At 49.8% G+C, this 25401-nt stretch overlaps 1 protein-coding gene across 2 annotated transcripts; it reads left to right on the top strand.

Moving 5' to 3' along the window:
- The first annotated feature begins 216 nt into the window (after window positions 1-216).
- Window positions 217-24979, top strand: CRHR1 (corticotropin releasing hormone receptor 1). Of its 2 annotated transcripts, XM_052699512.1 has the most exons (13): window positions 217-427; window positions 7000-7084; window positions 15131-15250; window positions 16663-16748; window positions 17769-17875; window positions 18246-18366; window positions 18646-18799; window positions 19101-19161; window positions 20041-20113; window positions 21199-21284; window positions 21976-22111; window positions 22297-22338; window positions 23707-24979. In XM_052699512.1, exons 1-13 carry the CDS (start codon window positions 383-385, stop codon window positions 23845-23847), a joined length of 1257 nt encoding a protein of 418 aa, XP_052555472.1. In that variant the 5' UTR covers window positions 217-382; the 3' UTR covers window positions 23848-24979. The 2 variants fall into 2 exon arrangements, with proteins under 2 accessions (XP_052555472.1, XP_052555473.1); XM_052699513.1 differs by lacking the exons at window positions 217-427; window positions 7000-7084; window positions 15131-15250; window positions 16663-16748 and adding an exon at window positions 16828-17482.
- Window positions 24980-25401: the final 422 nt, after the last annotated feature.

The raw sequence follows: 25401 nt of genomic DNA, 5'->3' as shown, positions 1-25401 counted from the left end.
CCGAATCCCTTTGCACGGAGCCACGGGTGCCCACAGCTTCTGCAGGAAAGCCCGAAGCAGCAGCAACGAATTCTGGCTTCGGCGGGAAGAGAAAGCAGAGACCGTGGTCTTTGGGGGGGGGGGGGTGCCGAAGGGAGGTGGAGGAAGGAAAAGGGGAGGAGGAAGAGGAGGAGGAGGGAAGGGGGAGTGGGAGGCGGTGGGGAGGGGTGCAGCCCATCGGCTGGCGAGCTGAGGGGTGGGCTGGCAGCCGGAGCGGCTCGCGAGGAGATTATAAAAGGCGGTGAGTGGGGAACGGCGGACGCACCTGAGCCTGAGGATTTAGAGCCCCGACGGCAGCGGAGCCGGCCATGCCTCGGGTCGCTGGGTGCGGAGGGAGCTAAGGATGGTGCCCGGTCCGCGTCCTGCACTCCTCCTCTTTCTCCTGCAGGTAAGGTGCTCGCCAGACCTTTATCCCAGAAGGACTCTTCTGCCTTCCTCCCCTCTCACTCTGACCCGCTCCGTGTCTCCGAGTTTTCCCTTTCTTTGAAGAAGTCAAAGGGGAAAAGGCAACGCAACGATCACCGGGGGTTCCCCCAGCTCAGCGTGGGCTCTCGGCAGAAGCTAACAGCGGGGAGGTTGGCAGCTGGAGCTGGGGGTTCTTCACCAGGTCCTCTTCCGTCACTGGATGCTCCCAGTGTCACCAGTTTTCCTTTGGCTGTGGGAGGGGGCGGCTGTGCTGGGGGTGTGATGGATGGGGGCAGCACAAGAGGAGAGCTTCATTCTTCCCCCTCTTTTATTGATTTCCTAAAGAAACCTCTCCTTTCTCCCCAACCCCCCACCTGCAAAGCAGAAGACTTTCCTCCCTGAATTGCTTGCTTTGGAACTAAAGCCACTGTTAATTTTGCAGCTCTGCACAAAATGCAAATGCTTTGTCAGAAGCAATATTCCTTCCTCCCTGAGGGCTCATCTGTTAAGCAAATGCTCCCAGCCCAAAGCATGAGTAGACCCCAGGCCCCAGGAATGAGAAATGGGAAAGGTTTCCAGTGATATTCTGAGTAGGCACCTAAACACAGTGACCACAATTATGGTTAAACGTCTGTGTCAAGTGGGTTAAAAAATGAATAAATGTGCCTTGCTCCCTGCAAAATGCTGTCTCAGTGGCCCAGTTGTGACTGCAGAGTTAAAAGGACAGCAAAAACAGAGTCAGCTCATCCTTTTAGCACCGTTGCAGTTCGTACCCACAGATTGGGTTCTCACCGTGTAAATTTGGCTTCTCCTTTGGGATGAAAAGTTCTCACCTGGGTGAGAGGAGCTGATCTGTGCCTGCTGAGCAGGGCGCCAAGCTGCTGCTGCGTTGCAAAGCTCCTTGCTCCTTTAAGTGAACGGCCCCAGTCCTGTTTTATAAGAGCTCTTTCTGCAGTTGTGTTGCCTGATGCAGGTTTTGCTTGGCGTTGATATGAGAAATGAAAATGGGATAAAGTGGGAGCTCTTCCCCCGCCCACTCCAGGTTCCCCCTGTCATCACAGGGACAGTGCTGGTAAAGCCTACTTTGATAGGAGAAGGGTCTGAGATGGGGGAATATGGAGCAAAGGTGGGTCACAAAACCAGCCCAAAGGCTCTGGGATGAGGTTCCTGTGCTTTCCTAGTGCCCCCAGGCTCGAGGGCTTCTCTAGCTGCTCACATGTTCTCCAAGCATGGTGGCATTGTGAAGATGGGGCTGAGTTCTCCAAACCCTTCCAGACTTTGAAATCACAAAAAAAGCAGCCTAAAGAAAAGAAGGCTGTGGGGAGACCTCATTATGGCCTTCCAGTATTTAAGGGGAATTTATAATCATGAGGGAAATCAACCTTTTACATGGGTAGGTAGTGATAGGACAAGGGGGAATGGTTTTAAACTAAAGGAGGGAAGAGATTTAGATTAAATATCAGGGGAAATGGTGAGGTGCTGGAATGGGTTGCTCAGAGAGGTCGTGGATGTCACATCTTTGGAGGTATTCAAGGCCAGGGTTCGTGGGGCTCTGGGAAGTCTGGTCTAGTCCTAAATCTAGCTGCTGGCAACCCTGAGTGTGGCCAACAGGTTTGGAACCTCAGGTCCCTTCCAATCCAAATCATTCTATGGTTGATTGGTTTGTCCATCTCATGTTTACTCATGCTTTGGGCTGTGCAAGGGTGATGGACAGACGATGAGACAGGAAGCCAAAATTGCTTCAGATTACTCTCTGGCATCTTGCACATCATTTAAACAAACCAAACAAGTGGCTGAAAAAGAATGAGTTCATCTGCCATGGTGTCAGGAACTGATGGCATTACTGGGGCTGATAGTAAAGGAAAGACAAGATGTGATGGTGGGGGGTGGTTTCTCCTCTTCCTTGACTCTCCTTAGTAGCAATAAGCCCAAAGCCAGCTTCCCATCCTTTGCTACATAGGATGTGCTTCTGACTCTGGGGATCTCCTCTGTACCGTGCTTTCTTTAAATGCTGGAGTTGATGCAGTGTGTGTGAGCTCACCCCTGTGGTTTCACATCTTCAATGGAAAACTGAACAGGAATTGCACGGCTTGTTCCCAGAATAGCTGCTCTATTGCCATAGAATGAATGTATAGAAATGCAGGGAGCGTAGCCTGCAGAGAAGGCTCAACCCTGCCCTAAAATACAGCCCTGCTCACCAGATAACCTGCACAGAGCTGGCTCAGAAGTTGATCCATTGCCTTGGTGTGGTTGGGGTTTCCCCAGCTATGAATAGAGATAAGCATAGAAAGTGAGAGGTGAGTTAAATGGCAGGTGCTCAGCCCAGGCCATGGCCCTCAAAACATGAGGAAGGACTGCGGCACAGATGGGGGCAAGAAGACTCCAAGCCCCAAAGTGAAAATATTTCTCAGAGTTCCCATATTTAAAGTTTGTAGGGGAGTTTCATACAAACACTTCAGGAAAGCAGTTCTGTGCATGTGCCCATCTCCTTTAGCAGCCTTTTCTCTGGCCCGTTCAGATGCCTTAGGAGCTGCTTTGATTCCCAGTGTCCCCTACACCAGCTTGTTTCTCTTTTTAGCTTCTACCATCCGTATGGTATCATTCATTTTTTTCACCTGTCCCCCCAAAAATCCATGTCCCCTGTGATAGATAACCCAAATTGAAATTATTTACATGAAGCAAGAGATTAGAGTGTAATCCAGGAAACACTTTAATTTCCCATAAATCAGGCTTTACAGGCATTCACTTAACCCTGATTGATATTCTTTTGTTATGTTCTGCATCCAGCGTGCTCAGGGAGGCTCCAAATGTAATAAATACTCACATCGAAGCTTCTGTCTGCATGGGGGCAGGGGCTGGCTCTCTAGCATGGCTAAACTCATCAATTCACATGTTTTAATGCCAGGTGGAAGCATTAGCACAGTAACATCAGCCATAGGAAAACCCCTCCTGGGGTTCTTGCTTTGAGCATCGGTCTGTCTGTACATAGGGCTTCCTTCAGGAGGGATTTTCTTCTTCCACACTCGCTGAAGAATGAATGTGAGTTGTTGCTGCAGCCTGGCAGGGAGCCCAGCTGGGCTGGGGAGCAGCAAAGGGGGTGGAAAGTGTTCCTACAGCAGGAACACCTGCAGGGAGGATGCTGCTGTGGTTGAGCCATGGTGAGCAACCATGGGCGCATCCTCATGAGAAAGGCAGCCTGCAGAGTGGCTTGAAACCAAATTTTGGAGGCACCTGACCGGGAGAAGAGACCATAAAAAGTGTCTCCAGAGGGGTGTCCCTCCGGCTCAGCTCTTGTCACCAGGTGGTACCCACAGGAGGATGTGACACCCTTCCACCCAGCTGCCCTCATCTTGAGGGTTTTCCTGCACTGACCAAACCAACCAAGCCACTCCTGCTCCCTTCTCCTTACAGAACCCCCTCCAGCCCTCCCAGGGGTCTCAGAGGCCATCACCACCCATCCATTAGTCCCACTGACCTCTCTGTGCAAAGCCGCTGGCTCGCATCCTGCTGATTGCTCTGCTCTCCAATTACAGCTCTGCCAGCCGTGGAAAACCCAAACCCTGACTTAGATTGCTAATTAGACTCCGAACCATCTCTCTCGTTGCTCTGAGCTGTCTGTCAGCCCTTCTGCCATGCAGATCCGATCTTGTTTAAAGCAAGATCTCGAGGGGGAACAAGCCTGTCCCTGGGTAGTATGGGACGGGGGGGGGGTGATGTTTGACTCGGATGTTAACGTATTAATTAATATCTGTGGATTGCTTTGGAGAGAGAAAGCACTGCAGGGGAACATTAATTCCTAATTGTTGTTAATTGAATTTTGCTGCTAGGTCGGAGGCAGGTCAGAGAGACAGATGCCCTGTGCATATGCCTGTGTGTGTGTGTGTGTGTGTGTCAGTCAGAGCTTGCTCCTCACACTCGTATCAGCACTGAGCATCCTCAGGCCGATGCTCCCCAAAAACCCGTGCAGCTCAGAGCTCAGCTGGTGGAATGTGATGTAAACTACCTACCCCATGCAGTGCAGCAAAGCCTGAACAATCCTAGGCAAGTTGTCCCAAGTGCCTCAGTTTCCCTTGTGACCCAATTTGGATCTGTTGAGGGTGACACACTGACCACAGAGGGTGTTTGCAATGCAAAGGGAGCAGAAATGATGGAGCAGTGTCACTTTTTGGTGTCTCAGCTGTGTCCTGCAAGATCCAGGCTTAACTAAGTATTCTCAGTGTCAGCTGTGATGCCTCCAGGTGTGTGAAACAGAGACATTAGTATAGGCTGGAGGGAGCAGTGCTGAAGCCATGGTTGGCTGCAGGTGATGGAGAAGCTGCTCCAGCACAGAGCCATGCAACTCCTGGCAGAGCATCATGCTCATAGGAGCACACCCTGGCAGAGCAGGACCTCCGTGCAGAGCAACTGCTTCTGCAAAAGCAGATTGCTTACCTTCCCCTGCGCAGCTGAATGCTCAGCTGAAGTGCTCTGTGATTTTTGGCAGCCTAAAAGAGATCACAAAGGTTTTTCTTTGCTGCAGAGCAGGATTGGCTGTACTCTGTGTCAAAGCAAAAGCGGGAGGGCTGAGGAAAGGGGATGTTGGGGTGTGTGTGGCTCTGGCTTGGCCAGGCTGGGACCTGCTGGGTGCCATGTGGCAGCTGACAGTGGGGATGCAAGGACAGAGCTCTGACCTATTCCTTCCACAAAGCCTGCGGAGGGGTTAAAGCAACCTGCAGGGGACAAAGCACACACGAGAGCCTGACCAGCAGGGTACTAGGATGCTTTTGGCTTGTGCAAATGCACCTGGAGTCACCACCTTAACACTGCTAGCAGCATGGCTGATGGGAGCAGGTTAAAAAAAAAAAAAAAAAAAAGCTGTTTGTTTTGCTTTATTTGGAGGATTTTGTTTACTTTATTTATTTTTTTTTTGCCATTTTAGTCCATTTTCAAAGTCTGTCCAGAGCCGACTTCTGCGTTCCATCGCTCCATCCTCACCCCTCTAGCTGTAGCTCAGCCCATGCTGCAGCTCAGTGCCAAGACCTCTCCCTGTGTCTGGAAGGAGGATGGGCACTGCCAGGCTGAGCAGGCTGTGATCAGCACCATCACATCCAATTAACGCTTGCAGGCCTGTTCAGTTGAAATCATTTCAGTTGAAATCATCCCAACCCCTTTTGGGAAGAAACCTGGAGTCCCAGCTGCCCATGCAGTGAACCACAGGTCTGGCAGGTACCAAGGCAGAGGGGATGGACCTCTGCATCCCAATTACCCTATCTCTGGATCTTGGGAGCTCTCATGTTTGGGGTCGTGCTTCACTAGCACTGATCCCAGGGCCCAGCCTTACTCAGATCATCACTGGGTGTGGTGGGATCCTGCAGGACTGGAGCAATGGGAGCCCTTGCAGTGAATGCATTTGGGGCAGGGTTGTGCTGCTGGATCCCATGTGCCATCTGGAGCAGTCATAACAAGGGAGCTATTCTCAGCTCTGTTTGTACGTCTGCCTGACATCTCACTTGCTGTCAAAACCAGCTTCCCAAGGCAGTAAATAGTTGTTTGGAAAAGAGCAAGTGGGTGCCGAGCTTGTCTCCCCATCTGAATACATCCTGCTCATGCTTCAGTAGAGTGCAGGGGATTTCTGGGCATGCCAGCACTGAGGGACGTAGGGAGCATGCATCTTCCCTACCCAGCTTGATTTTGAAGATAAATGGCACACAGGAAGGGAGATGGGGCACTGGATAGTAGCCTGGCCATGGGGAAGGAGTCTCCTCAGCCTCGCCTGCTGCTGGTGGCCATTCTCTGAGCGTGGGGACTGACCTCTGCCATCCCTCATTCATCCCATCCATTCATTGCATCCATTCATTGCTCCTGCCACGCAGGGCTGAAGAGGTCATTGCAATCTCTGCCAGAAGCCATCCTTCAGCAGCAGTTTATCCGAAATAGCTCCCCAGGCAGATGGAGTCAGTGGTTTTCGCTTCTAGAGGAGCTGCAGAGCCACCCAGGAGCTGTTCTGGAGAAGCATGTGCCAATGGGATTGTTTGTGGTCAGTGCTTCCCCATGCAGGGGTAATGGCAATGCTTGCAGACAAGCCCTTCTCCTTGAGAAGGCTTCCTCCCCACCCTGTGGATCAGATCCCCTTAAGGATGCATATTAGCATCTTCCTGCTGACAGCTTACAAGGCTGTGATTTTAATAAGGTATCACAAATCTGAATGTGGTGTCAGGCTCATCATGTTTCCTCTGCCTGCTCTTGGGATGCAAAGATGCTAAAAGTGGTGATTAAAATGCTAAACAGGAGAAACTGAAGCTCAGCAGGGGCTGTGCAGGGCTGCAGCGTGGGTCACTGGGGGAATACTTGGGGAAGAAGAACAATGGGTGGGGAAAAAAAGCAGATAATATGAGTCCCCAAGACTGGAAAAGCGGCCCTGTAAATGGGTGCATGCAGATTTGGGGATGACACCCATCAAGATACGGACAAGCTCAGTTCAGACCCACCTGCTGCCACACCTAGGAAGGAACAGAGGTGTGAGGAAGCTGTATGTTGCTTGTGAAAAGCTGTTCCATTTGCTCTCTCCCCATGCAGGCGTTTCTCCTCTGGGATAGCCCCGTTGCAGCCTCCATCCAAGAGCAGTACTGTGAGAGCCTGCTGCCCACCACCAACCACACAGGTGAGTGTCCTGTGTCCTCAGCTCATGCTCAGGGCACGCGGAGGCAGAGGTGGCCAGGTGAGGGTGAGCCCCTTTTTGGGGGTGGGAATGTGCTGAGGCTGCATTGCATCTCTGTGGTGAACACTGCATCAGCATTTTGCAGAGTGTCAGTTGAGGCAGGTAGAAGATGCAGAGCTCAGGAGAGCTAAAAATAGGAAAAATAAATGTGCTTTGGGCTGGAGGAGAGGTGGGCAAAGAGACACCTGCTCTGTTCCTGCTGCTGTGCTGCCCCTTCCCTATTGCACCCAAGGACATCAGGAGCCAAAGTGGTCGTCAGTATTGACTGCCCTCTGCTAATCAGGAACCATTGTCCCCTTTGTCTGCACCCCTTCACCATGCCCAAAGGTGACAACAAGAGGTTGTGGCTTTCTGCAGACACCAAGTCACCAAAGCAGCACGACCATGATGTATCCAGGGCTCAGCTGCCCTTTGTCCCCAGTGCTCCCTGTGTTGTGCCACTGAGCACTGCTGGGGACATGGAAACAGCTCTTAGGGATGTGGCTGGGATTGGCTCAGCCAAGCTGGGTGACACCAGCAGGGTCATGGGCACTTCTTTCATATCCAAGAACCCCTGCAAGGGTTTGTACCCATCTAGGTCAGGCCCACAAAGCATTGTGTATTGTCCTACATTAAAGATGTGATTTAGATGTCACCACAGCAGTGATGGATCTGGGTTGGAGATGGATCTGGGGGGAGGAATGATGGCTGAGGGAGAGGAGAGGAGCTTCCAGGCAGTAGGAGGAAGGTCCTCCCTGATCCAGGATTCTTCAGAACTCATTTTTCAGTAATTGACAGAGGACTGAGCATGCATCAAACAATTGCCCAGCTTGACCTGGTCCCTGCTCAGCAGAGCATCTTTCCATCAGGATGATGGATGTCTCCCTGCTGCGCCGCTCCCATTAGCAACAACATTAAAAAGTCCTTTTTAAACAATTCCAGCTGGGCTCTGGCTGATTCAGTGCCTAGATGTTTGTCAGAGTCCAGTGCACCTTAGCAAGGAGCATCCCCAACCTGAAACATGGAGGTAGAAAGCCAAAGGTAAAGCAAGGCTGGTGGTAGAAATGGAAATGTCTGCATGTCTCTGTCCTGGGGAATATGCAGAGGAGAAGCCTGGCCATCACTCATGGGCTTTGCTCCCTGAAGGTTTCATTTCTCCACGAGGTGTTTGTCCTTGGCCAAGTTAAGCAGTGATAAATGGCATTGGTTTTCTGTGTCTCTGGCTCTGACCCACGCATTGTGAGGAGCTCCTCCAGACCTTCCTGTGATGGAGGAGCTGGCCCATGGCACAAAGCATGGGGCCTCCTTATGCTTAGCTCATGGCTTCCATCACCTCTGCTGTCACTTCCTGAGCCTGGGATAGAGAGAGCAGGGAGCGTTTCCAAGCAGCAGGCACTGCTTTTTGCAGGCACTGGACTTCCTTCCATTGGGATTTATCAGTGCAAAGCCATTCAGGAACAAGTGCACCTAGGCATCCATCGCTCTGGGATGGAGAGCACAACAGGCCAGGCTTTAAATCTGCAAAATCTCTGCCAACCTGCCTGTCTTGCATGGGTAACTCTATTGATGTGGGATGGGGATGGTGCACGTGAGTGTTGCTCCCTGCTCAGGGAGGAGGCTGAGCTGAAACTAATTGTCCTATGCCTGTTGTTTGGCAAGTGGAGCTCAGCGTCAGCCCTCATCCTTGGGGTCTGTTTAAGCCCTGCCTGATTTAGGCAGCAGTTCTGAGGACGAGATGTTCACAAAACTGGCAACTTTGTTTTGAGGCTATTTGAAGCGGGGATGATGCTACTTGTTAGGATGATGCTAATGGGAATTGCAGCAAGGCTACAAGACTTAATTTGTTAATGTCTGCATAACTCTTGGGAAATGGCACATGCTGGCAACACGAGCCCAATTCTCCTCCAGCACAGAGCACATTGGGCATCAGCTGGATGCACAAAGGGGCTCTGGTATGGCATCACTCCTCCAAAAATCATCCCAGCCCACGTTCTCACCCTTCTCACACTGCCAGTCACTTTGCTACTAAATTTCATACTTCTTAATGAAGATGCAAGGCTGGGTGGTTCCACTGCTGGTGCTCTGAGATGCATGCACTGAGCTGGAAAGATCTCTGCTTAGAGCAGAGAGGTGCAGAGAAATGCAGATGATGCTCGCTGGGCAAAGTCCCATGGTGTTCAGCCTCATTCAGGCTCCTGCATAGGCATGATAGTCCAACTTACTATTGTAGGCATCAGCAGTGCCTCTCAGTGAGTATCCATGCACTCAGATTGGCTGCTCTATTGCAAAGGCTGTTTTTCTGTTTGCTCCTCCAAGTAGAAATCATATTAAACTGGACTTGAGACCAAGAAGGTGCATTAGAAGCCAGGTCAGCTTGCACCTTCAAACACCTGGAAAACAAAAAATTAAGCTTAATTCAACTTAATCTTAAACTTAAACTTAATTAAGAGAAATAATGAAGATAACCTTGTTCGGGGTTGAAAGGTGCCTGTCCTGAGGGCTCCTAGCCTTCAGATTGCTGCAGAAAGCAATTTACCTTCCTGATTTCAGTTCCCTGGAGTCTGTACACAGCTGCTTCTCCCCTTGCCACAAAGCTTTTGCAGAGGGATGAGGTCATTTTGCCCATGGGGATGAAGCATCCCGCTGTCAAAAGAATGCTTCTCACTGCAGCCTTTGCACTGGGAAGGAAATGGGAGCCCGAGTAGATGGGGAAGCCTCCTCCTAATTAACAGGTGAGGCATTTCCAGAGCAGCCCAGCAGAAAGCACTCGAGCAGAGCAAGTGCTTGAGGGGTTATTTTGCCTTTCATGCATTCAGGCTTGGATCAGCCCAAGGAGTTGGCACCCAATTGCTAATAGCTCTGATGCTTCTGGCTGCACAATTCACTTCTTCAAGCTGTTAAATTGTTATCGCAGTAAATTGTTATCCTTAATCCCCTGTGCGTGCCCAGAAGAGAGCAAGAAGCACAGCTGATTCCTTCCAGGAAAGAAGTGATTCGGGCCACTGCACATTCACCTAAAGCAAAAGGAAGTGACACCAACGCTAGGCAGAGCTGAATAAAAATGCGTGTTTGTTTGTTTTTAAAATACTTGAGCTTTCTTCAAGGGGAGAAGGGAGCATCGCTTTGCATTCAAATAAACAAATTGAGCTGGGGCAGATATAGCAAAAGCCTGGGACTGAGATGCACAGAAGAGCTGTGGGCAGTGTGAGCATTTTGTTGTGTGTGCTTTGCAGAACAGGTGTGGGGACAAGTTTTGCAGCGGGTGACACTGGGATCAGGAGCCTTCCTCCCTCTCCACTTCCACACCAGTGGCACTGCGACAGCCGTCCCTGCCCTGTTGCAGCTCTTCTATTCACTTGCTGCCTCCACAGGGGAAGAGACTGGAATTTAAATTCATAAAGGTCAAATTCACAACATCAGTGCCTCTTCTCCCTTCAGCCTGGTTGGCATCTCTCCTGCTGATGTAGAAATACTAATAAAAGGGTAAAGAGGCAGCAGGGAGTCCTGGCAGGGACTCAGTACTGATGGAGAGCAGTGATACTGGTGCTGATAAATTTGTACTCACCTATATGGAAAAATCACAGTGTTTTAAGTGTATGCAGGTATTGATAAAGCCATTCTGCTTCATCATCTGGGAAATGGGAATGTCGATAGAAACTTGCTTCTATTCACATGTTTGTCATCGTGGAAGAGGGAAGACGGTGACAGTTTGAGGTTTTCTGGTAGGAAGCAGAGCGTTAGCACATCTCAGTGCTGTTAAACTGCACTTTGGACTGGATGCTGTAACATCCCTGCCAACTGCTCCGCTCTGTTTTCACCACATTACAGAGGAAACCTTTGCCAGCGAGGGGTTGTGCTTCCTTGCTCACCCAGCACAAAGACCAGGGATGCTATGGAATAAAGCTGACTGATACCCTTGGAAATAACACAACAACCACATCGTGTGTCATATCAGAACAAACCACTCCATTATATAATCCATATGTATATGGAATCCCAACACACTAAGACAGTCTCCATAAGTTTATCTTGAAGCTGTCTCAGTGCTGACGTAGCATGGATGCATCCCATCAATAGCAAAAGCTTGGCGTGATGCCTCCTGTTTATCCTTCTCCAGAATAACAGCAAAGACCCAAGGGGATGGTCAGTGAGCATGAATAGCAACGAGCTGAAAATTTATTACAAAGACACTTAATTGGCCCGCTTAATTATTTTTTTCATTGAGGATCGTGCAACTTGAATGCCTGGGAGGATTTCTGGGGATTTTTTTTTGAGGACTGGACACTTACAGAAGTAAATAGGAGCATCCAACACCACCCGAGTTCAGTGCTGAAGGTAGGGAGTGAGCAGGGATCAGGTTATTTTGAGACAATTTCAGTGTCCCCAGCCTGGTTAAGTATTCATCCTCAACTCAAAGGGAAGGCAAATAACTCTACCACCCCAATTTCAGCCCTGTGTACATTGCCCACCAGTGCTGTTTCACTCACTGCCTCCAGCGTTTGGCACCTATGCTTCATGGACATGTCAGAGCCTTTACATAAGAGCATTGTCACCAAGGCTCTTGGTCTGGGGACAGTGAGGTGTAGAATTGCTCTTCCTGCTTCACCAGTGCAGTGGAGCTGCCTAGGAGGGATGAGTGATGCTTCATGGTACTGTGTACCCCTAGATACTGGCTGCAGTGAGTACATTCTGGTTAGATGTAGACATGGAGCCCAGGTTGATAAATACAAGTGCTGCAGAAGGAACGTCCCTTAGGAGCTCAGGGCTTCAGCCTGCATGAGAAACAGCCACTGAGGCCATCAGGGATGAACAGAGATAGTTGTTGTTGAGTAACATTTCCAGATTGGTAGAGATATGAGCTAACGCATCTCAGCTGTTACTCAGCCTCCTGAGATACCTTGGATAAATAACTGCATCACTCAACATAAGGACAAGTGTGTGATTCAGCTTCCCATCGTCTCTCCTGCCCCTTTGGCGTTGCATGAACTGACAAAGGCTTCATCTGCAGTGCAGCTGAAGCATTGCTGGGGATGCAGCATCCAGCTGAGGCACTGCATGGCTGCAAAGCTTTACTGGGGTGTGAGATGGGGATGTGTTCCCCAACATGATTCTATCAGCACAATCCTTGCTTGAACAAAGCAATGATTTGATGGTACAAAGCACAAACCTGGTCCAAATCTCCTGGCGCTGGCTTGCAGCACTACAGCCACACGTCTGGTGGCGCTGGCACAGGGTTGATGTGCTTTGCCCTCTTTACGTTTGTTCCAAATCTTTTGATAGATTAGCTGCCAGGCTTCATACGTCTGCATGGCTTTATCTTGGAGCTGTCTCAAGCTTCTGTGAGCAGCGCAGGCAGTGATAATGCCATGTTCTATAGAAGCAGCAAGGATATTGCTATAGTTATCCTGATGCAGTTATTGTGAAGTAGTCGTCTCAGTGTAAGTCCCTGGAAAAGTACTTCTTTCTTCAGAAATGCTTTACATTGCTTCAAAGCAGAAAAACCCGTAAGGAAATAGGATGAGAAGGGATTTGAGTGGCTCCCCCGGTGCCACATTCTCTGTCTGAAGGCAGGACCAGCTCTCTCCTACCCTAGATGCTGTATTTCTATACAGAGTAAGGGAGCAAAATTGAGGGAGTTGGATGCAAATATTTATTGACCTTTCTTACTGCAAAGACCAAAGCCAACAATGCTGAGGAAGCTGGAGCAGGCGGCTGCAGAACCTGGGAGAATAATCCCCTGCAAATAGAATGGGCTGCAAAGCAGATCTGAATGCCTTTAGCACTGATGCATATCATTTCCATGCTAAACAGTGCTCTAAATGCTGGGAGACATGTGCCACTGGGGAACATCTGGAGCAGACAGTGTGATGGGCAAAGGGGACAGCATAGCCCCCATGGCACCTTCTTACTGCTTTACTTAACCCTTCCCCAGACTGAGAGTTTTTCTTTCCTACATGCTGGAGAGAAGAGCATTTCTGAGATTCAGAAAGTGGGAGAGAGATTCTAGCCTCCCACTTAAAGTGGAGTGCCAAGCAACACTGAATCAAGTGCTTTGGAGAAAAGTGGACACGTTACATCCAAACTTGAGCAGAACTGTTACCAAACAATGCCACTTTTGTCTGACCACATAATTTCCATGAGTGTGTCACAGGTTTTGTTACTGATGGTTCTGCAGTGGTTTTGCTTTACTGAGTGGACTCAGCAACTGCTTTACGTTGCTGCCAGCCTCTGGCTCTGCTGACTTGTACTTGCTGAGCCTTGTTTGGCCCTCTAAGAACAGCACAGCCCTTGGGATGGAGGAAGGGAAACTGAGGCACAAGAGACCAAGAGAAAATAGCACTTGTGCTCAACCCTGCTGTTCCCAGAGAGAATTTTTGCCATCGGCACTGTGCAACTTCCTTTTGCCCATGCTGGGTTATTCCAAATTAATCTTTCATGCTCCAGGTATTCATGTGACTTCTCACCTGGGTGGATTCCCAGGTGACTAATAGGGAGAGCACTCACAATTTAACATTGTCCTCAGTGGAAGCAATTACCAGTTCTCTTTTCTCTATCTGGATGTGCATTATCATAAATTTTTACATAGGGATTTCATTGCCTGTGACCCTCTATTTCTCTACCAAGTCTGGGTCAAAACACCTGAGGAGCACAACAGCTCCTAATGGATGCAGATGAGACAGACATGCTCACTCTACATGTGTGATTAAACACTTTTTTTTTTTTCCTAAGAAAAGCTACATTAAAACAAGTTAACATAAAGTAAAGGTTGCTACAGCAACCATACACATGAAGAAAGCTAAAAGCAAAGGTCAGTGTTAAAATTAATTTCTCACTACCAGCTATGGAAGGCAGAAGGCAGCACTCACCACGCTCGGATGCTTTGCAGCTCTCACACTTGGAGCTTTCTTTGTCTAGAAAAGAGGAATGAAGACAACCCTCCTTTCCTTCACACTGAAATTGTGCACTGTGAATGTCCCAAGAAGCCACAGAGCCAATTCTTCAGATAAGCAATGGAAGAAAATATTCCCCCTTAAAAGAAATACTTTTATCACAATCATCACGCAATGCTTTGCTGTTTTGTTCAGTTGCTTTTCAGCCAGCTCTATCCATACTTGGGAAAGGCTTCTGAACTACAGCCTGCGCTGTGTCAAGTCCTGGTCGAGAGGAAAATGTGTTCTTACACCCAGTGAGCTTCTAATTGGAGGAGGTTGCCTTAGGGAATGGCGATGTCTGGCTCTGCACTGGCAGCACAAACAGCTCTGATTCCCAGGAGTGGTTGGGACTGACCTGTGCCCTGCTGCCCATCACCCCTCTGCTGTCTCCTGGGGGTGGCATTGTGTTGATATTGCAGTCACTGCACTTCCTACCTCGCTTTGAGATGGAGCTAGGACATATTTAGCTACAGTACATGTTATTCTAAATATACACAAATTATACATAAAAGAGCCTGCAATCTGGCCGACCTGGTGTCTACATTAGTACACTTGCGTAGCTGAGAAAAGCACACAAGTCCTGCTTGAAATCTGGAGTTTTCTTCCTGGAAAAGGCTGGAACAGACCAACAGGGTGGCTGGGAAGGAGATGTTGGAGCCAGGAAGGCTCTGAGGAGCATCCTGCCAGCACCAGGAATGGGAAAATATGGCTGTTGTGAGACCAGATGCCAAAGTAATGTCTGAGGAAATGACTCTCCCTCCTTCACCCTCTTCAAAATATGGAATAAGAGTTACTTCCCTTTTTGGAGGACCAGAGCAGGGGACCCCAAGCTCAGGTGGAAGGCTGGGTCAGGAAACCAGGCTTATGCTGTAACAGGCTTAATCTGAGTGTGCAGGGCAACGATCATTAATAGGATGGATCAACCAGCTCTTTGGAGAACCTCGGTGCAGAAAGTGTTTAGTGTCTGCCACGAAGCTTTCCTAGGAGCAGAACACAGAGCAACCCAACAGCTCCACCAGGACCACAAACCCTGTAGGTCCTGAGACCTCCACTGAACCTCTACCCTTCTCCCCACCAGGGCCTCAGTGCAACGCCTCCGTGGACCTGATTGGCACTTGCTGGCCCCGCAGTGCAGTGGGACAACTGGTGGCTCGGCCCTGCCCCGAGTATTTCTACGGCGTGCGGTACAACACCACAAGTAAGCTGAGCAGCAGCAGTGGGGATGGGGTGGATAGCAGAATGGGGCACAACTGACAGAACGTCTATGGGAACAGAGCTTGTTTGGGTGTTCTGTGGGACATGTCATCTAAAAATGAAATAACCCATCATCTTGCATTTTGGAGAAGACGGTTGTATAATCAGGTGCTCCTTGACAGCACTTGAGAAGGAGAAGGGAGCCAATGTCTCCATCTGGGTGACAGGAGATGTCTCCATCTGGAGAACAGGGATTGAAGAAGGACCTGTCCTGCTGCTGGAGGTGGCACTCCGGTCTATAGCCCCCAACTGAGCAGGGACACAGGGACCTCACTGTTATCTCCTTCCAACACAGGTGGCTGAGATGTCACTGCCAACAATGTGCTGGGAACAGGGGGTGAAGTGGGGGCACTTGGAATACCACCAGAGCAATATGTAGCACACAGATGAGTTTATGACCACCTGAGCACTACTTTTGGTGAAAGAAACATCTCATACCATGCAGAAACCATCAGTTTTTCTGCACCACACCTTTTTATTGCTGTGGAAAATTGCATGCATGCAGATCCTGCTTCACAGTGCCTCCTTGCAGGAGTCTGTTTGCATTAATTCCTACTCATGCCTGCTCAAGAGCTATCCCATCCCTGTCTCATCCTGTTGCCCTGATGAGGCCCTTAGTCTCTCCTGTTAATATTAGAAGCCCAGCATTGCCTTATGCTGATGCTAATCAGAGGATGCTCCAGGCCTGGCACAGTCGTGCCTTCCTGATTAGCCTTGCCCCTCACCGTCTCTGTTGAGAGGCAAAGAATGCTCCTGATGCAACCAACCCCACACTGGATTTGCAGGTGATTGCTGGAGCAGGTGGAGGAGTTGAATTCATGCTGCTTGGTTGGGCATGAGGGGCAGCGCTGGTGCAGACCCAAAGCATTTTTGAGCAGGTCTGAATCATTCCTATGTAGTTTTAAGCTGTTTGCCTCTGATTTCCAGATTGCTAAAATGAGGAGAAAGGAGCTCTTTCTAAAGAAGTTCAACCCAGGTCTGGAAGCACAAGGATGGGCTTCTGAACTTTCCCATATCACATTTTGGCTCATTAGTGCTCTGGGAGGCTTGGGGCAGCATCTCAAGGGACGGATCATCTTGAAAGCACTTCCCTAAGCCTTGATGCTTTCTGGAAAAGACTCCTACCCTTTCTTTTCTCACTGTAAAGCTTTGTAGAGCAGGAGTGGCACCCCAGGAATCTGATCCTGTGTTATCTATCAACTGAAGAAATATCTGAGGCAACTTCAAAGAGAAAGATGCCACTTGATATCAGAGACCCCTTCCTTACTGACAATCATCAGGTCTCATCTGGCACATCCATGGGCTTGAGCCCACCTCCAGGCACTGTTAACCCCTCGATGTGCACCTCTCTTTCAGACAATGGCTACAGGGAGTGCCTCGCTAATGGGAGCTGGGCAGCACGGGTCAACTACTCCCAGTGCCAGGAGATCCTCAGCGAGGAGGTAAGACATTGGTAGTGCTTTGGGTTCCAGGCAGAAAGTGAGGAATGGATGAAGGAATTTTGAAGGGCAACAGCATCCAGGTTCAGGAAAGGCCCAAGAGAGCTCTGGGGCTGGGCATGCACCAGCATCCATGTCTATATAAGGGTGTGGGTAGCATATGTGACTCAGTACTTGATGTACATTTTCATTCCTTTGTAAAAGTAAAAATATTTCTGATTCCTTCCACATTAAAAAGCCAAGAGGGTTTGTAATGTGAGGTCTCCTGGTCCCAGGCTGCATGGTACAGGTCAGCACATTCTCCACATTTATTACCCTCTTCTGCAGCTCCTTACCAGGAGAACAGTACAACACAAACTTCATAACTCCCTGCTGGCAGTGAAATGAAGGAGATATTTAGGAGGCTGAGAGGAATAGATACCAAAAATTATAAGCCTCTGTGTAGGTCAAGCCACCCCTCAGAGCAAAGGAGAAGAGATACAGGCTGCTCACTTGCAGTTGATAACCACCTCTGGTATTTAAGATGCTGATATCTCTTGCCAGGAATAGTTTTCTCACTCAGTTAATTGCTAATTCACAGGTTGGATGAGTGCCTAACAGCAGGAGAAATCAATTAATTTAATTATCACTCATGCCTTCCTGTGATCCCCTGTTCTCTTTGCCCAAATTCATTCCAGCCTCTCAGCTGCCCCCAGGGCTAAAGGGAATGAACAAAGACATCAAGCATCACACTGCCAGTGAGCTGGGCTGAGTTGCAGCAGGGTTTCCCCCAGATGATGGGTCAGGGATGCCCCAGTGCTGAGCAGGGCTGATGTAGGAGCAAGATGTGAAGTGCCCAAGCCCATTGCCTGGACAGTATATTTTATCCCTAAATTAGCCCCATCTGCACTTTCAAGCAGCTTCTCCACCAGGAGAGCTCCAATGGGTTTATGCAAACGGGCCCCCAATTTGCAGAGCAGCTCTGGGTGGTGGAGGAGGAGGGTTTGGGCTTCCACCGACCCCTTTCTGTCTTCTTCCCCACAGAAGAAGAGCAAGCTGCACTACCACATCGCTGTCATCATCAACTACCTGGGGCACTGTGTCTCACTGGGGGCCCTCCTCGTGGCCTTCGTGCTCTTCATGCGCCTGCGGTGAGAGACTCGACCTGCTGCTGGGGGGATCAGCCTACAGAGGTCCCTTTGGGTGGGCACAGACCTGGAAACCTGGTGTTTTGCTATGTCCCTTCCATAACCCGTTGTTCTCCAGCTGCTCTCCAGTCTCAGAGTTATTTTCTTCCCGTTGCTTTAAAAAGCAATGCCTTATAGAGGCAGAGGGTCCTACTTGTTGCCCTCCATCTCCTGGCTGTGTCACTCAGGGCACAGCCCCAGCATCTCACCATTTGGGTTCCTTTGAAAACAATCAGCTCCACGAGGAGCCTTGTCCTCCCCTGCAGCCCGCCTGGGGTCTGTCCCCAGACAACTCTTGTACTCTGATGATCCTTAGACCCCCCCCATTCTGCAGGAGCATCCGATGCCTGAGGAACATCATCCACTGGAACCTGATCACAGCCTTCATCCTACGCAATGCCACATGGTTTGTGGTGCAGCTCACGATGAACCCAGAGGTGCACGAGAGCAACGTGGTAGGTGGGAAGCTCAGGGATCTTAGAGATGAGGCCACAAAAGCTACATGAGAGGTCAATAGTGCTGGTTGGTGGCTGGAGAGCAATCACAGCTTATGGGAAACCTGGGCTCAGTTGCTCTGCTGGGGTCTGTGTTGTGTTATGGCTCAGTTTCCTCATTGTAGCATAGAGCTAACGTTGATTTTTACTGTGGCATCAACAAGAAGCAGCCACGGCGATCTGTTTGTTGTCTCCTCGAAGTAGTTCTGCTCTTCACTGCGTCTCCTAAACTCTCGGCAGGTTTGGTGCCGTTTGGTCACAGCTGCCTACAATTACTTCCACGTCACCAACTTCTTCTGGATGTTTGGCGAGGGCTGCTACCTGCACACAGCCATCGTCCTCACCTATTCCACTGACAAGCTCCGCAAGTGGATGTTCATCTGTATTGGCTGGTGTAAGTACCAGGGCCTCCCCTACATGCAGTGAGTGATACTCACCCCTATCCTCTGCTCTGGTTTCACCTAATGGCACTTAAGGATGTGCTTTAGTGGGCATGGTGGGAATGGGCTGATGACTGGACTCGATGATCTTGGAGGTTTTTTCCAACCTTAATGATTCTATGATTCTAAACAGCTCCTTTCAGGAGCATGAGAACAGTAGTTGCATGTCCATATCAGCTTGCCCTGTGCAAGAAGACCATCATTGTTTGGTTGCAGTATTGCACTCCTGAGACCTGTCTGTGTGTTCATCTGCAGGTATCCCCTTTCCCATCATTGTAGCCTGGGCCATCGGGAAGCTGTACTACGACAATGAGAAGTGAGCCTCACTGCTCTCCTTCCCTCTCCTTCCCCCTCCTTCTCTATTCCAATTCCCTGGTCATGCCAGGATCCAGCACACAGCAGGCATGGATGTGCTTGCAGGGGATCACATGAGGTGGGGGACATGGAAATGGTGCAAGGAAAAATGATATCCTTCCATTCTTTCTTTTATCCCTCACTGCAGCACGAGCCCTGCCTGCTGCTGCATTTTTCCTTTCAAACTGCAAATGAGATTTTTAAGAAGGGAAAAAGCTAGATTAAGCCACAGCTCTTACGAAGTGTTTGCTAAGTGGAGCTGGGATTTAATCTACCGGTAGAGATATAAACTACCACCACCTGAGCCATTTTCACAGAGACTTGCTAATGGAAGACTTAACAGGAACCTGATGAGTTCATCATGGGGATGGTGGAACTGAAAAGAGCCTGCTCCGATGAATGCAGCTCGCCTTGTTTTGCAGCACTAGTTCTGCCTCGTGACTTGAGCATCCTTATTGCACACAGGAGAAGAAATGATTAACCAAAATTCAACCAGGTGCTCTCAGGATACTGATACTACCATTAGCTCTCATGGGGTTTGCTGGGGACAGAGCCATCTTAGACCTACCTGTGTATGGTTGTCCTTCCTTGCCCCACAGTAACCAGCTCCCACACTCCAGGATAAACCTCCCTATGTAGTCTGGTGTGTGGGAGAGGCTGTTCCATAGCAGCCACTCTTAACTACAGCAGCTTAAGTTTAGTGCCTTCATGCTATGACAGTGACCTAGGGACATTGTGTAAGGGCAGTAGTCAACTAGGTCACTTGTGCTGCAGGCTTGTCCCTGTCATCTCCTGTCCCTGACACCACATGTTCCCAACACTGCCTGCCTTTGCCTTGCAGGTGCTGGTTTGGGAAGCGAGCAGGAGTTTATACTGACTACATCTATCAAGGTCCCATGATCCTGGTGCTTCTGGTAAGGGCAAAGTGACCTTGCTTGCTGTATATTAGGTCCTTCCCATCTGTATGTGGACCTGAGTCTTGCCAGTTATGCTGTCCCATGGCAGCAATGCCCTGCAAGCCTGGCTCCCCCCACTCACATCCAGCTGTGATGAGAAACATCACGCATGGATCCTGATAACTTGAGATGGACTAGAAAGGGACTCTGGTAGGGGTGCTTCCATTAGCAGAACCCCACAAGCACTGATCAGTCTCCCCATCACTGCTGAGGCACTGTTTGTGTGCAGGCGTGTGCTCTGCCAAACATCAGGAGTTGCCTCAGCCTCATTCATTGCTCTCTAGCAGTTTGCTCCTGGCCACTGGCTGAGCAGCAAATGCTTGATCCTGAGGTCAAACAATTTACTGGGACTTCACTTTCCCAGGAAGGGACAAATAGGAGCAGGTCACAAGCAGCAGTGCCAGTATCAGATCAGCATTTGCAGGACAAAAGCTGTGCACAAGGTCCCAGCAGCTTCTCCTCCTTCCATGCCCAGTGCTGGGAAAACCCAAGGGGGCATTAATCACTGGCACCAACAGCCTTCCCTGCACCTCACTGGATAATTGAGCTGCTTTCATTTCCCAGCCCATCAGGAAGCCTGGCCACTTCTAATCTGTGTCAATTGTGCTCAGCCCCAGCACCACCCCCCAGTTTCATTAGCGGTTGACAGTCAGGAGAGCAGCTCCTTGCCACAATGGCAACCAATCTCCCCACATCCCTTTGTTTGCTTTACAATCCTCCCCTCCATCCACTTTTTGCTCACACCCCTTCTTCACTCATCTTCTCATGCACCCTTCAGCCCTCGGTCCTGCAAATAAGCTCCTATATCTTATTGCTGAAGTATATACATTGATGCCCTCTCCCAGGCAAGGAAGAGAGTGTGAATCCTCATGAGAAACAGAGTCCACACATACTGCATCCACTGCTTCTGAGTTCTGAGGTTCACCCCAGGCTTGGTTTGGGTTCATGAGGTGTTCCCATTTCCCTCAGCACATTTCCTCTGGTGTGGGAATAGAGGAGAACACAGGAGAGCAGACACTTACCAGCTGCTCTCTGCTTTCTAGATCAACTTCATCTTTCTGTTCAACATCGTTCGGATTCTCATGACCAAGCTCCGAGCATCAACCACGTCAGAGACAATCCAGTACAGGTAACAGCAGGAGTGTAAAGCAGAACTAGGAACCGCCTTAGAATGATGGCATCTCCAATTTGTAGTTACTATATTCCAGCTATATTCCAGTTTGCCAGCTGAAGCCCTGCATCCTCAGCTATTGTCAGCTCAACCATGCCATCTGCCAGCTTGTTCTGGTGGCTGGGGCTCACCTGCAGGTCCCAACGCAGCCCAGACCCACCAGAGATGGTTTTTCTGGCATTAAGTTACTGGTGGAATTTGTTAGCTTGGCATTGTGCTTATTCCCTAATCAAAACAAATGAGATAGTGAGCCCCTATCCTTCCCATGCTCTCTTGCATCAGCACAATCACTTTTCACAAACCACACTTGTAATCTCATCAAGAAAAGATATCAAATTAATTAGCTGAAGTAAGTTTTTCATAAACCCATCTCGATGGGTGTAAATTATCTTACCCTCCTTAATTCTTTTTTAACGAAGACCTCGCTCAGCCAAGCAGCTCAGCTCAGCAGCTCAAGGTCAGGTCTCTGCAATCCACCACCCATTTTCTGTATGAGAAGTCAAACAGAGTGCTCAAACCAGCCCAATTATTTGGGGATTGCTTTAGGAAACAGACCAGCTCTGCTCATGTTGGTTCTGAGAGTGGGATGGGAATATTCCCCATGCTTAGCACTGCGCAGTGGCAGCTCATCTCTGTGGTGTCTCCTCAGAAAAGCAGTCAAGGCCACACTGGTGCTGCTGCCCTTGCTGGGAATCACCTACATGCTGTTCTTCGTCAATCCAGGGGAGGATGAAATCTCCAGGATCGTCTTCATCTACTTCAACTCTTTCCTGGAGTCCTTCCAGGTATGACTCTCAGCTCCAGCTGCCATCCCAGGGCCCAAGGGATGTGGAGGAGCGCATGGTGTGGCTGATGTCTCATTTCACTCCTCCTCCATCCCAAAAATTGACCTCCCCAAGCCTTGGGGTTGCTTCAGAGATGCTCAACCTTGGGGTAACTCCACTGTGACTCTGCATTTGTCTCCTTCCAGGGCTTCTTTGTCTCTGTCTTCTACTGCTTCCTGAACAGTGAGGTGAGCACTGGGGCTGAGGCTTCTTGGGGGAGGTCTGTGCCCATCCTTGAGAGGGGCTGCAAGATGAGTTACCCTCAGCTGCAGGCACATCCACAATCTCACATTGTACTCACACAGGGAACAGGATATTCCTTGACTCTATGCTTTGTCCTGCTGGGGAGATCTGACAGAAAATGGGAATCGCTTCTCACAGGGAATAGAAAATGTAGTTCCTGCTCCTTCTGGTTTTGTTTGCTGTGGTTCTGTGGGTTTGTTTTGTTTGTTTTTGGTGAGAATTGCCCATGAGCATCCCATGCAAATCAAACACAGCTGACAGCTTCCAGGGCTTTGCTGTTTGGAATACTGTCTCCAGCCTTTACTAATTCTTCCTCCCAGGCTTTGCATTTGTTGTGGCTTGTTTGGGCGCTGTGCTGGATTTAACAGAGATGCTCAGCCTCCAAAAATGTGAGAAACTGAGAATTTTTGCTGCCTATCTCACATGCAGCAAGCAAGGCAAAGCTTTGGGGAGGAATTTCAGCTGAAGCAGAACATATCATAGGAAATATCAGTTAATCACTATTTCTTCCTATTTGGGGAAGGAAAATACCCCACTGCAAATGGATGCTTCGGGCATGCATGTATGGGATTTGGTGCAGCAGGAGAAGCCAGGATCCCATTCCCACATGCATGTTAAAAGAGGCACCTCTCAGAGTCCAACTTAAAACTCAGCAGCAAGCAAAGGAGATGAGACCAGGAGCCGATCCTTTCCCTCTCCTCCTCCTAAATGTTCTCACACCTTCACTGGCTGTGATGCACAAAAGCAACCAGCAAAGCCCCAGGGAACAGCAGCGTAAGTATTTTAAAGCTCCAGAGAAGACGCAGACCCCTCTCTGGGTTATTTTTCAAACTGCTTTTCAGCAACAAAAGGCAGCTGGCAGCATCCTGACATAACAGGCTCAGATGTGCTAAGTAACTCACTGATGCTGCTATTTTTGATGGAAAAGGAAAAGGGTCTGGATGAGAACTTGCTGGTGAGCATCTTGTGTTATGCAGCGTGTGGTCCTGCTATGGCTACCATCCCAGCTGGGAGCCAGACAAGCCACAGAAGTCCCCAGTGGTCATTCTCCTGCCTCTCAGCCCCTCACACCTTCCACGGGGATATCTTTGTGCCTTTGAACAGCTTTCAGAGCCCCGCTTGGTACCAGACCCTCAATAGCAGGACCAGGAAAAAGAAAAGAATCAGGAAATCTGCGTTTCTCCTCTAGGAAAAATCACACAACCCCCCCTTGCCTTTTGCAATCAGAGCTCAGATAATCCTTCTGCAGCACTTAGCTCAGCGTTGGCCAGCTGGATGGATATTAATTGTCCCTTCCTCTGTGTCACCCCCAGGTGCGCTCGGCTGTGCGGAAGCGGTGGCACCGATGGCAGGACAAGCACTCCATCCGTGCTCGGGTGGCTCGGGCCATGTCCATCCCCACCTCCCCGACCCGGGTCAGCTTCCACAGCATCAAGCAGTCCTCAGCAGTGTGAGGCAGGAGGAGGCAGCTGCCCGACGGGACCCTGCTGTGTGGGTACAGGAGCGGGGTGTGCTGCTTGCAGAGGATGCACGAACTTGCAGTAGGTAATAGGAAACTCTGCAGAAGCTCCTGTATGGACAGGACAGACCTGTAGGTTGTGGGACATCTGAGATGTGTTGTTGCCTGCTTGGCCTGGTGTGACCTACTGGGGTGGCAGGAGGAATCCAGAGAGGTTGCAGCAGCTGCTCTGTCTGCATCCATCCCAGTACAATGCCCTGTGTCCCAACTCGCCCTGTATTTGTCACTTGTCCAAGGTGACACCAAGACAGGGATGCCCCAGGGATTAATCCCTCAGCTGGGTATGCTGCTCGGGGTGGGCAAAAGCTTCTGAGTTGATGAAGGTGACAGAGAGCCCGGGGCTGATTGTGGACTTTGCTTTACAACGCAGTGTTTTTAAAGCACTGGGGTTATTGGAGCCCCATCTGTCAGCTGATTTCTCCGTGTGAGACAGAGGGCAGGGAGGCTGGACACAAAGTCAGAGCCCCAGGACTCAACCTAGCTCCCTGTCCCTGCTTGGGGAAAGGTGAGGAAGAGCAGCCCTATGGAGATGTGTGTGGCTCTGTCCCTCCCTGCCCTGTTCCCACCAAGCTCAGTGCCAAAGCTGCTCCCTGCCCTCATGTAGAGACCAGGGCCGAATCCCTCCCATGCTGGGATTAAGTGCCTTGGAGGAGTGGCAGCCTCCATCCCCTCACCAGCTCCTGGGCTCTACCATGTCCCTGGTCTGCCCTCAGCATCCCATTTCACGTGGTCAGAGAATGCAGCTCTGTGTGCAGTGCAGGATCCATACCTGATCTGAGAGCCAAGCTTTACCCCCCCATGGGATGCTCATGCAGTGGGGCTGTGGGCTGAGGCTGCTTTCTGCATCCCAGGGCTTTGCCTCCAAGGCCCTGCAGGCTTTGCTAGGAGTCACTTCACACTTCTGTGCCTCAATTCCGCCCCCCCTGTAAAGAACAGCTATAAGTATTTCCCATCCTCGGGAGGTTTAAGCATTGTAGAATTTGTAGGATGCGATTTCCTCAAGGCGCACCACCAAAAGAGAGCAAAATCTCTTTTCCATTAAAGAAAAGAAAGGGAAAAAAAAAAAAGATTCAGGCTAAAACCTTCAGGATCTTTCCTTAAACATTTACAAAGTTCATCAGTTTGAAGCAAATCCTTTCCATTTGTCTTTCTCCCTCAGAGATTTCCCTCTTGCATGTCTAATGTGCAGCCCAACCCAGAAGTGCCCCCAATACCATGGTGGGAGCAGCTCCCAGCATCACCCAGTGACCCCCACTGGGACAGTTCCTTCATGTGGGTCAAGCAAAGTTCACCCATCACCAGCAGAAAGTGCCCTTCATCCCAAGTGTGGGTGAGGGAAAAATCACCCTGGAGATGCACAGTGGGAAAACCAGCCAAGCCCATCCTTATTCCCATATGGGCAGATGTGTAAAAATGGTGCAAACCCTAAGGAAATTGCTGAGAAAGCACAGCATATGGCACAGCCAGAGCCCCTCCCAGGCCCCTACCC

The sequence above is a fragment of the Tympanuchus pallidicinctus genome, unplaced genomic scaffold, assembly GCF_026119805.1.
Source record: "Tympanuchus pallidicinctus isolate F22 unplaced genomic scaffold, pur_lepc_1.0 scaffold37, whole genome shotgun sequence".
Classification (NCBI taxonomy): Eukaryota; Metazoa; Chordata; class Aves; order Galliformes; family Phasianidae; genus Tympanuchus; species Tympanuchus pallidicinctus.
This window is presented reverse-complemented; position numbering and strand designations above follow the sequence as displayed.

Coding starts and splice junctions, on each gene's coding strand:
- CRHR1 (XM_052699512.1), top strand. CDS start 383: ATGGTGCCCGGTCCGCGTCCTGCACTCCTCCTCTTTCTCCTGCAG. Junction 18,800..19,100: donor GTTCATCTGTATTGGCTGGT/GTAAGTACCAGG, acceptor GTTCATCTGCAG/GTATCCCCTTTCCCATCATT. Junction 20,114..21,198: donor CCATGATCCTGGTGCTTCTG/GTAAGGGCAAAG, acceptor TCTGCTTTCTAG/ATCAACTTCATCTTTCTGTT.